Source organism: Gallinula chloropus, assembly GCF_964237585.1.
Source record: "Gallinula chloropus genome assembly, chromosome: 12".
NCBI classification, from domain to species: domain Eukaryota; kingdom Metazoa; phylum Chordata; class Aves; order Gruiformes; family Rallidae; genus Gallinula; species Gallinula chloropus.
The window spans coordinates 20,765,510-20,779,253 of record NC_140097.1 but is presented as its reverse complement, the minus strand read 5'-3'; the positions used below and the strand labels follow the sequence as shown (position 1 = coordinate 20,779,253).

General features: G+C 49.3%; 1 protein-coding gene across 1 annotated transcript in view; it reads right to left on the bottom strand.

Moving 5' to 3' along the window:
- Positions 1–13,338, bottom strand: part of CACNA2D2 (calcium voltage-gated channel auxiliary subunit alpha2delta 2) — a gene marked incomplete at its 3' end in the record, with an annotated part of 212,088 nt that extends 198,750 nt beyond the window's left edge. Inside the window, exon 1 of the mRNA XM_084269755.1 lies at positions 13,257–13,338. Coding sequence (XP_084125881.1) covers positions 13,257–13,337 — 81 coding nt within the window. The 5' untranslated portion in view covers position 13,338. The remainder of the gene's footprint in view (positions 1–13,256) is intronic.
- Positions 13,339–13,744: the final 406 nt, after the last annotated feature.

The following is a 13,744-nucleotide window of genomic DNA, read 5'->3' as shown; positions in this document are numbered from 1 at the left end:
GCGGTGAGGTTGACATGCTGGAGGGAAGGGATGCCATGCAGAGGGACCTCAACAGACTGAGGAGATGGACCCATATGAAATGCATGAAATTCAACAAAGCCAAGTGCAAGGTCGTGCATGTGGGTTGGCATAATCCCAAGCACAAGGACAGGCTGGGTGGAGAATGGATGGAGAGCAGCACTGAGGGAAGGACTTAGGGATGCTGATTGATGACAAGCTCAACATGAGCCGGCAGCGTGTGCTAACAGCTCAGAAGACCAACTGTGTCCTGGGCTGCATCAAGACCAGCGTGGGCAGCAGGTTGAGGGAGGGAATTCTGTCCTTCTGCTCTCATAAGACCCCACCTGGAGTACTGTGTCCAGTTCTGGGGTCCCCTGTATAGGAAAGGAGAGAGTCTAGAGAAGGGCCACAAAGATGGTCAAGGGGTTGGAGATCCCCTCGTATGAAGTCAGGCTGTGAGAGTTGAGCTTGTTCAGCCTGGAGAAAATAAGGCTCTGGGGGGATCTAATTGCAGCCTGCCAGTATATAAAGGGGTCCTACAAGAAAGGGGGAGATGGATTGTTCACCAGGGAGTGCAGGGATAGGACAAGGGGTAATGGCTTCAAGCTGAAAGAGGGCAGGTTCAGGATAGACATTAGGAAGGAATTCTTTACTCTGACCGGGGGGACACCCTGGCACAGGGTGCCCAGAGAGGGTGTGGAAGTCCCATCCCTGGAGGTGTTCAAGGCCAAGCTGGATGAGGCTTTGGGCAACCTGGTTTAGTGGGCCAGGAGGAGGGCTGGAACTAGATGATCTTTAAGGTCCTTTCTGACCCAAAGCATTCTGTGATTCCATGATCATCCATCTGTGAACCCTTGCCCCAGTTCTCTCCAGTGGCTTCAGTACTCTCTCCAGTCCATGCAGCTAGGACTCATGATACCCGCAATCCAACAGGCCAGGAGCATCTGGCTTCCCCCTACTAACACCTCTCCTGGGGACACCTGCAGACAGCAAAGGGCCTGCAAAAAGGTTCCCCAGCCCTACCATGCAGGGCATGGTGCAGAGATGCCATGCCACTGTACAGGCTGAGGCAGACACTCCATGTAGAACTAAACCCAACCCCACTTTGTGAGCGCTCCCAGGCAATAACTAGCTCCTGTTTAAAAAAACACTGCCCTTGTTGCCCAGACTTGCCTTCAGAGTCACATGAAGAACACTGCTGGTTATCTTCTACAGCAGAACCAACTTGATGGTAACTTAATGACACCCGTTGTCAAATCCACACAGAGCAGACCTGCGACCTCAAGTCAGCACCTCACTGAAGGGTATCCCCACCACGGTGGGCATGGTCACCCCTGGGGCTGTGCACCACAGCACCCCTTTCCCACACGGAGGTATCTTCTGCCAGCAAGAACGGCTGCAACTTGCAGTGGGTATCAGCATATGTTTTAGAAGTGAATCATATTGTAACCAATATGTTAGGAAGACAGGCCAGACTCCTGGAAGAGCAGGGCTAGGAGCTGGTTTCTGCTAGCAGAGTGCTTTCAGTTTGAGGTTTGCACTGAAGTTGTTATATCTACAGCTGTGATGAGAAATCCTTGCTTAATACTGTTTTGCAATAGCAGGAGAAGCCTGATTCCTCACTGAGTTGTGCAAGCAGAGAGGCCCAGTCTAGAAGTGCTGAAAAATCCCCTTCCCTCCTTTGGGATGCTGCAGGTCAAGGTGGAAGCACAATGGCAAGTAAGTCTGCCCTGATGCTGCGCTCGCTTTGCGGGTAAAAAGAGACCAGCTACTCCCTGGGCTGTCATCCTGGCATCTCACACAACCCCTAAAACTAAACTCTCTTTTCAAAGAAGAAAAGAAGGAGGCTTTGTTAGAAAGTTACTGGACGATCCAAATGTCAGAGTGAAAAATCCAGAGGAAGGTTAAGGATTTAATTATTCTATTTTCCTGATCCAGCTGCACTGGAGGTGAATGAACACCAGAGCGGTTTGATTTCCTGCCTGGTTTCAATAAGTGTTGCACTCCCAGGCACCCAAGGGACTGCTGTGGTTTGTCAAAACCAATTAATTTTCTTCCATGGAATGCTTCAGGCACCTCAAAATGTCGTTTGAGAGCTAGAACACATCTAAGGAGGAGGGAAAGCTAGCAATCAACTGCTGCTCGGGCTCTGTGTCAGGAGCACAGCCCTCCGAACTCGCACTCGGCCACAGCAGAGGCCAGGCAGGAGTGAAGGTGAATCACCTGGTCACCGGAGGGAGCTGAGGGCAGAGCCAGAGAAAAGATGCCACGTGTTATAAACACTGTAAAGATAAACAAGAAGCTGCTGCTTGTGAAACACGTGGCCAGAAATAAGCTTCCTAGGGGAGAATTGGACACGGAGAGTTCCTGCGTCTCCCTTGTGTTTCTGAGGACCCACACTGCTCAGCGCTAACAGATGCAGTCATGGGCCAGAAGTGCCAAAGCAAATGCTTGTTATTAAGGAAGACATTTGGAAGATAAGCCTCTCAGGCTCCCTCCCCTGCCCTCCATCACATCCCTGTGCAGCGTAAGGGCTTCCCTTGCCCGAGCCTCAGTTCACCCACTTGCAGCAGACAGACTGTAATATCTTCCTTCTCTTCTGTACTGAGATGAGAGAGCAAACTTGTTTCCAAGTAATTTTAATAATCAGCCATGAAATGCACTAGATGTAAGCATGGTCCTATCATGCAATGATTTCTTTTTCAATAAACACCGAGACACTGAGAGTTTAACAGTACATTGGAGCTCTCATTTATACTCAGAATCCGATGTACACTGCGTAGACACTATGAATACTCTCTTTATATAGACATCTCACATCAAATAATTACCCCCAGATGTAAAGCAGCCATCCTTTACCTTCTATCAAAGGTAGAGATGGAGAAGGATGTTTGTCTTGCATGCCAGCATCCTGCCAAAGGGCCAGAAAAGACAGTTTGGTTCTTAAGTATTTGTTCTTGAGCACCGTAGGGTCACAGGCAAACCCCTGCTACATCAGGAAAGGGCAACACCGGCTGATGCTGCCAGGAGGCACTATGGTAAAGGCACAGCCTACTCACAGTGCCCTGGGGAATGGGGAACCGATGCTCCTCTGAAGAGCCCAGCTCCCTCATCTCAGGTCCAGTGTCATCCTTGCTGGATCACTGACAAAACCAGAAACAAAGACCTTCCAAAATTAAAAATGAAAGCATGCTGAGCAGCAAAGTGAGCTTTACAGCATATCAATCTTTAGAAGAACAAGGAATAAATCCACCTTTCTTCTTCCACTCACCAGCCATGGTATCTTCAATGACCTACTTGTTTTTAAAAGTAATCCAACGTTTACCATTAACCATTACAATCTTCTTCGCTCCTCAAGTCACACAAACCCCCTGCTGCCTCCTCCTTCTCTATTTACCTGGCCTTACAGTCACAGCAGGGAACTGAAAATCTGCTTCCTGCCTCCTAGCTACAAGCAAAAGGCTTCACTTGGGCATCCAACAGACAATAACTAATGCTGCGGCTTAAACAATCCCTGGAGCGGCTTCTCTGACACATACAAACATCTAGACCCTGCTACGGAGTCCAAGGCACATCTACTCATGGATGTTTAGGGAGCTGCCCCGATGGAAACCGCTGTGCACCTCACAGCATCGCTTCCTACAGGCAGAGCTCATGTTTCATTCAGACAGGGCTTCTCTCAGTGCTTCTCTTACTTACTATTTAATATTTATACTACGGTCAGTGTCCACAAAGCATGACGCTATTGGTTATGGTAGGTGCTGAACAAACATATACTGAACCTGCCTGGGACTCTGAGAGGTGTGAAAAGTCAGTTAGAAAAGGGAGAAAGTCAGCAAAATGTGAACTCTGGTGAATAAATAAATAAATCCCCTAAAAATGAAACTGGAATCCTCCAAAATATATCAAAACAAAAGAGATGCTCCACTTGCATCAGTGGGCACTGAACAGCCTGAGGGCAGCAGACAGGAGAGGAGAATCCATAACCATTAGCATCACCTTCCTGCTACATTTCCTCCTTCGCCTGGTCATCCTCCTTTCTCCCCTCATTTGGGTATGACCTCTCAAGCTAGAAGCTTCTCTTGAAGACACATGAGTGGGTTTTTTTTTTTCCAAGCTCGTTGTACACAGCATTGTCAAATCAGCTGCAAAGGATACAAGTGCTGGAAAGCTAGAGAACCTCAAAGGTTACTGAAATCCAGGGTCCCTCAAGAGGTGGTTGTTCCTGAAAGCAGAGCTGTCTCTCCGTAAAGCAACCAAAACCCACAGTTTTAATCACAGCATAGGTCTCCAAGCAAAGCTCTCTGATACAAGCACATCACCTGGACTTCAGTGAGGAAGACAAGGCTATTCTAATAGCAGATGCCACTCTCTCTCTCTCCCTCTCCTACCATAATATTTTAACCCTGAATAATTCAGAGGAAATAAGTACCTATAAAACCAGAGAGGGTTCAGAGGAGCCACAAGGATGATCACAGGGCTAGAGCAGCTCCCCTACCGAGAGAGGCTGAGGGAGCTGGGCTGGTTCAGCCTGGAGAAGACAAGGCTGTGGGGGGACCTCATTACAGCCTTCCAGTCCCTGAAGGGAGCAGAGAAACAGGAGGGGAATCAGCTTGTTAAAAGGGTAGAGAATGGCAGGACAGGGATTAAAGCTAAAGGAAGGAATGATTAAATTGGGTATTAGTGGGAAGTTTTTTTACAGAGAGAGTGGTGAGGGGCTGGAACAGGCTGCCCAGAGAGGGGGTGGGTGCCCCATCCCTGGGAGTGTTCAAGGCCAGGTTGGATGGGGCCCTGGGCAACCTTGTGTAGCTCCAGACCTGGAGGTTGGTGTCCCTGCCTGTGGCAGGGGGGTTGGAGCTCTGTGATCCTTGGGGTCCCTTCCAACCCATACAGCCACCCAGCCAACTCATCTGAAGCTCTGGTACAGCTGCAGATTTCAGCAATGGCAGTTGCAGGCTCCTCCACAGCCTGGTATTTGGAAGGGATTAACTGGCCACATGAAAACCAGGATTCCCAACTGTCCACTCCCAAGCATGCGCTTGACAAACCTACTAGGAAGAGAAACGCAAGCTCCACAGCCTGCAGCATTTCATGCTGAGGGGGCTCTTACAGCCTATAAATAATATTTCAAGTCTGGGACTATGATGAAATAGGTATACAGATTTGTTATTGTTTTGTAGCTTGGTCAGCAACAGAGCTGCATTTTTGGTTACAAGCCCTGCTCACAGGAGACTGAATCCCAGGCTAGATCAATTCCCCTGTGAATGTAAAGGGAAAGAACCACCTGGAGAGATTAATAAAACAATTAACTTTCTATTAAAGAATAATCTATGTATGTTTTTAAAGGGGCAAACTTTAATGATCTCCAGCTAATTATTCATCCTGCATTCTGGCAGGGCTGGTTTGGATTTCATCTCACTTGGGTTTCAAATGTGATGCGAAGGCAACACTTAGCCTGGAGCAGACATGGGGAGCACACAGCCAGGGGCAGGACAGCCCAGCTCAGGGAGGTTTCCAGAAACATCCACCAAGGCCTCATCACTCCCACAGGTTCGCTTAATGCCAACACCTATCACTGGAAGAGTTCTGCTGAACATTCATGAGGATGTTCCAAACATGGTGGCTGGCTGGCTTGGCACACAAGCTGCGCTTTCGGACGCGGCGTGCAGAGCTGCGCAGGCAGACGTGCAGAGATGCAGGCACCTCCTGATGCTGGGCTCACTGAACTGGTCGCTAACAGCAATCTAGATCAGCAACGACTCCATATCATAGAATCCCAGGGGTTGGAAGGGACCCCCAGAGCCCATGGGGTCCAACCCCCTGCCAGAGCAGCTCCCCAGCTCATATTGCACAGGGCGGCGTCCAGACGGGGCTGGAATCTCTCCAGAGATGGAGACTCCACACCCCCTGGGCAGCCTGTCCCAGGGCTCCCTCACCCTCACTGGGGAAAAGTTCTTCCCCATCTTGCTGTGGAACTTCCCATGCTCCAACTTGCAGCCACTGCATGGCGATCCCCTCCAATTTTGCTAACTTGCCAACAAGCTGCAAGCATCTTTCCTTCACACAGTAGAGAAAAGTCAGGTGAAAAGGGTCCAAGTGAGGGCTGCGAGGTCTATGGCTGTGCTGGGTACGCCTCTGGACATGTACCTCCAAGGACCTGCTGGCTGTAAGCCATGGAGACCGGTCCGGGTGGTGCCACCCCTTCACCATGCAGGCTGGCTCAGCCTAGGCATCTGCCTCAGTTTCCCAGAGGGTAACACTAATGAGCTGATGAGTGTGCGTGCCTGATCTTCACTCCAGTTTGCCTACTGCTTTCCAGCCAAAGACCTCAAACCAAGGAAAGGACCAAATACAGTTAAAGTTAAAATTAACTGGAGCATAAGTACCAGAATTCAAGCACTCTGATCACTCCTTTCAAAACCATACCTGGGACTCTGGCCTTTCCAGCATGAGAACTCACACACTAAAGAGCTGGTAAATAGTGAGACAGTGCCCAGGCAATCCTTTGCTACTATTTATTGAACAACTGATTGAGATCAGACTCTGTGACACAGTATGGGCAAGTTTATCCCCCCAAAAGCTGCTAAGTTTTATGATCTGAAAAAGCCATTTAAAAAAACCACCCATAAACCAGGCACACAAACTGGTCCTACCTCAGCCCTGCTGCAAAACCCCCCTGCCTCAGCTTTCAAATGTTGCAGAACATTTTCATTCACAGCTGCTGCATAGACGGAGCAAGTTTTGAGCCTGAGTCTGAGGCATTTCAGCCTCTGAGGCTTCTAGCCTGCTCTTCCCTACAACTGTAACTGCCCATCTTTCTCCACTATATATATACACACAAATATATACACACACACATGTATATATATCTATGCACACCCTGATCTCTCCAAGCTGGGCTCCTGCACCTGCCAACAGGCTGCAGCCGCAGCGGCACAATGGCTCTGGTGCAGGATCTACACCACCCACTGGAAAGGATTTAGCGAGGGGTGCTAACGTCACACACTGAGCAGCCACATCCAGCTATAAATTATTCATACACATTACTCTAATTATGCAAATGTACTAAAAGCTGGAGCATATGTTTCCCTGACATCTCCCAGTACGGATACAATATGGTTCTAGTAGAGGGGAAAAGAGTGAGAAGTGAGACGATGGGTGTAAGGGGGCTGGCAACGGCGGACGCTGGCTGGAGCAGAGGGTGGCACAGGACCTCCCTTCTCCAACCAAGGTGGTGCAAGGCTGAGAGCATTTAAATGCTCCTCCTTGGTAATATATTGTTGGCTTTGTGCTCAGTGCTGAGCAGAGTGCTGAGACTGCTGAACGGCCCAGGCAGATTAAAATAAACCCAAGCAGTTTGGAACAGGAATGTGTTTATCTGGCATCGCACGCTTCCTCTTATCAAACATGAGGAGCAGGGGAGGGCACAGCAGTGGCGTGCGGAAGCAGGCTGTGTGTGCTGGGGGGAGGGGGAAGGGGGAGGACTGCAAGGATCAGACAGATAAGGCTGGAGCTAGGCATCATCTCACTGGGGTACAGATTCCATGCTCTTGGTCAGCTCCCGGACGGGCACTGGGTGCTGGGGAACTCAGTAGGTCCTTTCCCCTTGCAGCGTTTGGAAGGAAAGCATTTGGTGCTGCAGCAGCAGAAGCAGCTGGCTACGTGTGTTGGAGCTTTAGGCTCAAACTCCTTCTCTCAACTCCACTCAGCATCTCTTGTCTCCCACTCCAGAGCCTGGAGCTGATTCAGAAGGAAAAGGTCGGATACACTCTGCCACACAGTTCTGAAATCCAATCTGTGGATTATGATGCTGGATTGAGTATCAAAAGGATCTTTTTCCCCAACTCTGCCATGTCTAAGGACCACATCACTGTCCTCCTATGAACACCCAGTGCATCTGACTGAACACTTTAGAAGCAGACGTGCTTCTCAGACCCTGCATGCAGGGGAACTCCAGTCCTCTAGCATCATTCACTTAAAATCCCATCAACAGTTCCCAATCCTCCCGTCCTACTGAATGACCAGGTGACTGTTTCTACACCCAGAGAACCAAAAGAGCAAATTAAACATCCTACACTACCACAGCTACTTGGAAGATTTAGGCTATGTTACTATTATGCCAGTAGTTAACCAAGATCAGAAGAGTTGAGAGGAAAACCTTGTCCTTTGATAAGAACATGCCTTACTGGGACTGAAGAGACTCTTCCACTCTGTACCAGCTGTCTTGGAAGGGACCATGTGAAACACTTGGCACTGCATAGACCCCACCCCAAGAGGGGTGCTAGTGTCTGCAGTGATATACAAGGTGAATGATATACAAGGTTTTTTTAGTTCTGAGCCAAAACTCTGCCAGTGTACTGGGTTTTCAAGGTAAGGTCTGTTTTGTGCACCACTCAACCCCAGGTCCTCTCCTGCAGCTGCCCCCACCCAAGGATGGCCATGCTTTAGAAGAACAAGAGGTGATATATCAAAGAATCAGCACTGAGCAGAAGGGACAGGCAGGTTGCAGGTGATGCTGTGAGGCAGGCAAAGGTGGGGACATCCACACAGATGCTGGTCACTCTGGCTCAAGACCTGGCCAGCAGGATTTGTCCTTCCTCTCTAAGGCCAGATGAACGAAGAGCAGCACTTCTGCCAGGCAGAGATGCCAAACTGGCAAAACAAAGCTGAGAAAACAGCACAAGATAACAAGCAGTAATGAAAGAGAGAGCAATGAAACATCCCCTGAAGTCAAAGATGTTGGTGATTACAAGGACCAAGTCCAGCCACTTCTGCCCTGCCACATTCAGTAAAGCCCCAGTGAGGAGTGGGCTGCATCCCAGGGGGCACAGTGGAGTCTTCATGTCCCCTGGGCTCGTCTGCCTTCCCATGTCACACACATGCTAAGGACCAAGCACAGCTCCTGCAGAGGCTCACTGCCTGCCCAGCTCTGCCTCCAAGCTGCTCACCACACTTCAGCCCGGGCTCAGGTTTGGGGCCACCCTGCCCTGTCTAGACCTGCGTGGATGCTCAGCAGCATCCCTGTCCCCCATCACAAGCTGGTGAGGCAGGCCCAGACACTATCTCTTGGCTTCCCAGGGGAAAGGGAAGGATGGCACAAAACCAGCTTGCCAGACTAACTCCTGTTCATCCACACCACGGAGAAGAGAACAGGCTCAGGAAGGGACCAGATCCACTAACACCTGTCTGCAAGACAGGGAGAGGCTGCATCACTGCTGCACAATGCCTCCAGGTCAGTGCTGGTCCCTGCCACTGAAGCAGTCCTCAGGAAGGACAGCCAGAGACAAGAGTAGAAAGGAAGATGGAGCAGAAAAGGGGGCTCAGCACTCACACCACTTAGTTTTTCTCCATCTCATTCCAAGGGCTTAGGCTTCCTCAGTGATTTTCAGCAAAGAAACAAGCCCCTCACCAGGCAGCCACAGGTAAAAGGTACTAGAGGGGGAAGGGATGGTCTGGCCAGGTAGCTGCTCACCTCAGGAGACACAGGATCAGGCACAATTTAGGTACCAAGCCAGAGAAGGCTTGCAACATCAGCCTGGCCATCTGACAAGGAAGGTTTAACATAGCCTCCAGGAGAGCTGCTCAGTGAGGCAGAGCACCCAACAGCACACATGGGTCTGCTGCTGTGGGCCCACCAGCACAGGAGGACACTGGCAGGTTGGGATGGGGCTGCACCACCATGGGAAGTCTATCTCAACCAGAAAGTCTACCCTGGAGCAGGGTTTGCAACGTGAAGCAACCATCTACAGCTGGCAACACCACAAATCTGCCCACTTTTGACTGAAGTTAACAACTTTTACTTGTGCCAAAACACTGGAAGAAACAGGAATTTACTGCAGTGTAGCCAGAAATGTCAAACCCAAACATTTTCTTGTCCTGCAAAGTGATGAAGAGTCCACCAGAGCCATGAAGAAAGCCACGAGCAGCAAAGAATAGAAGTCAGGGAGTTGGGTTTTTAGTGTAGTGTTCCTCATCCTAAAATGAAATCATTTAAGGAATGTCAGCCTATTCAGCTAGCATTTTGGGTTCCACATATCACTGTGCCAGCCAGAGTTATATTAGGAACGATTTGTGCTCTCAATTATTTCTGGTGAGCCACAAGGGAGGTGAGGATGGAGAGACAAAGCAACACGCTGTAACCTCTGAGCGCTGGGTTTGTTTTGAGGCATGTCTGGAGCAATCAGCCAGCCAAATTTTCCTGCACCACAGGCACCCAGGGCTGAACTTCACCGGGCAGAGAACCAACTCAGTGAGGTGACAGTCCTCTCCATAGCTCTGAGCCCACACTGGTCAGACAGACACACAGCCCCAACGCAGCCCATCTGACTGCTTGGACCTCAGAGAAATGAGGTGGTACCTCAGGGCTGAAAGGTGAGCCCCTGGCACAACACGCCCTTGCCTATCAGAGCTTCTTACCCACTGTCACTGTTGCAGAGAAAGATGTTCCACATGAGCAAAGCAGTATCTGAGTGGCATGAGCTTGGGTAATCTCCCTGGGGAAGCACATGGGATGACTGCCTGTCCACCCTGCAGGACAGGGGCATCTCACATGTAGTGTCCCAACCCTAGGAAATGGCTGAGAAGTTAAAATAAAAGTAATTCTTGGGTAGGCAGCACTCCAGCAAGATAAAATATTCAGCACTTATGTTCCTGGATGCCATATTTCTGACAATAAATTTCATGCCTCATATGCTACAACAGTTATACGATTTCAGTCAATAACCAAAGAACAGGTCCACATCCTTTCACAACAACCCAAGGAAAAGAAAATGTACCTCTAAGTAAACCTGACAAACCTCAGAGGAAGGTGTTTTTATTATTATTTACTGGTCTGCCACTATCAGTCAGGCCTGAACTGGAAAGGGAAGATGTGTTTCTCACACAGCACCTCCCCCAGCGCTGACAGGCTTCACCGACCCATGGGAGCTGGAGTGGGTGGGATTCCCTTCCAGCTAGACGGGCATTTCAGCTCCCAGAGGTCCTCAGTGGCTTCCCCTGGGTGCCCAAGCCTGCTCACTCACTGTTGGGACACACCACAGCTCTGCAGGGTGGCAGCAGCCTCCAACCCCTGCACCCCGGCTGCAAGTCAGCACAACAATGCAGCAAGCTGAGCTACCAAGTGAGTGTCCCTTACCAGAAGGGAAGCATGGACCGAGTTCCAACCTTAGGAATTAGCTGCCACCCTCTACATTTCTAGTGTGCTTGCAGCAAATATGGATTTCCACATTATTTTTTCCCATGTCTGAGTAAGTTACACACTTTATGGCATTAGAGCCCCACACTGCAAGCCATATGAACCTGTGTGCAACCAGTGAGTAAGAGGACTCCCTGCAAGTACTGCTCAGGATGAAGCTCTCTGTACTATCTGACATCAGTGAAGCTACTCTAGTTTACACTAGCAAGTGATGTGGTCTTTAAGTGTCGCTCCCTTGATACTGCACTTAGGAAACAAAGCTGAACTCCCCATCCCAGGTTTCCCCCTGGAGATCCACAGACAGCTCCTTCTGGTCCTTTCTAGGGTTTTAACAGCAGCAAGTGGGAATTTTCACCACCTTGTTTCTTGGCTTCAGGTGGTTTATGCATTCACCAGATACAAGAATCATGCACAGCTCCTCCCCTTCACGAGAAGGTTCCAAAACAGATTTCAAAAAACAGCCCCTTCAGTCCCCCTGTAGTCAGTTTGTCTGGTTTTAATCCATTAAAGTGATGCACTATGTTCTAGGAGAAGAATTAAACAGAAGAAGTGGGAAGCTCTCTTACCTGTAATTGACTGACTGGCCAATAGGAGTCAAGTGCTGGCAAATTGGAGGTGTAATTTCTATTTAATTATGGCATTAAAAAAATTACATGACATACCTATTTAACATGCAAAGGAGCAAAATCAAAGCTAATAAGAATAAATTGTAAGAGAGGACATGTACAAAATGTAGTAGCAGTCTCTTTCTTTTCTGAAGTGTGCTCTGCTCAAGAGCACGCTGGCCTTTGCGCCGAGGTATTGCCTGGAAAACTTGGGTCCCCAGCTCTAAGCCCCTGCTGACATGCAAAGCTGAGGTGCACAAATACATGGATCCAACAAAACACATCTGTGGTGTCTACACTTCTCATGCCACACACAAAGGCTGTCTCAGCTGAAGTTCAGTGGAAATGATCGGGAGCAAAGCGCAGACACCCCGTTCCAGAGCTCCAACACGAGCGCAAAGGAAGGGATCAACCACTGGGAGTTTGCAAGCCTTCTGATAACCTCATTTGAAAAAGCATTGAAAGGAAAATAGCCAGAGTTCTGTGCCTGGAAAATGGGTTACAACCAAGAGTGAAACACATGAACAACTCTGTGGAAGACTGGCCAGCACTGGTGCAAGACCCGCTGGGATCGGAGAACATGCCACTGCCATAAGAAAACAAATACACCCCCATGCTTTTCCCTGGGACAACAAATGCACCATGCCAGAGAAGCTCATTTTTCTTTAGGACTAAAGCCTAATCTCAAATGATAACCATAACCCTAATCTCAAATGATAACCATAACCCTAATCTCAAATTATTTCAAAATGTCCAGGCAGCAAAGCAGTGTTGGGAATGGGAAACAGGGAAGGTCTTAAAGACCCTTTGACCCACAAGCCTAACAAACCACAACAAAGCTGTTCTGTAACTGCCTTAACCCAACTCAGAGCTCTGCTGCCAGGAAAGGAAGGGGTCTGGCTTCTGCAGCCTGCCATGCCCGGGCCCCGGAGCTCCATCATGGAGCAGGAGGCAGAAGCTGGCATCAGGAACAGGGTTTTGTGGCACTCAGCAACAGAAGCCAAACAAGAATTAGTTTTACCTGCAATGTGTATTTAAAACCACAGAGCTTCCCCTGGCTAGTCAAGCTCTCTCCTGAATGCTTCCTGCTTTGTCAACAGATGTTTAAAATTGAAACACAAATTAAACTACCTTCAGTCCCTGGAGGACAGGTTAGGTGGTTTTAAGATGCATTTAGCATGTCATAGAAGAAGAAAAACCCCACCACAACCCACAGGTACATGCTCTGATCGTAGTGACATGCAGCCCGAGAGACAGACAGATACAAGACACACTCACTCCCACACACCTGACAACCCCATTCAATTGACCATCAACCACAAGCACAGGCAGCCACAACCCCTGCATGGAGTGAGCAGGGAGGTGACTTAGTGCAAGTATGCACACCAGTCACCTCCACAGACCAGAACATTCATTGCCACGAGGAAGGCAGCACAGGTACAAGACAGACAGCTTACCCCTCTGAGCTGCTGGACTCCACCAAATATCCTCATCACTCCATCAATCTCCTGCTCCAGCCTCCTGGCCCAGTACTGCATACTGCAAAAGACAGAGAGAAAGAGAGAAAGAAAGGGAGAGAAAGAAAGAGAGAAAGAGTCAGAGCCCTGACACTTAGTAGATCAGCAAGGGGATTGAAGGGACAGGGAGGAATCGGTGCCCTCAGCAGAGTTAACCAGCAGCACTGGGTGCAGCACGGTGCCAAGAACACGGGGCTGAGAGAGCTACAGCTGGGGCAGGTTGTAAACTTCAAGACTTCAAAATTTACACACAAGGTGCACAGAGAGAAAAGTGGGGAAGGTACAAAACTGCCAGGCATGCTTGCTGTCATTTCCCCCCCCACCCCCCACCCACCTTTTTCCCCTCTAGACAGTTGCAGTAGATTATTATTTAAGCCCAGAGTGATTAACGAGGTTGAAGAGCTGTGGCATACAGAAACCAGCTTGCT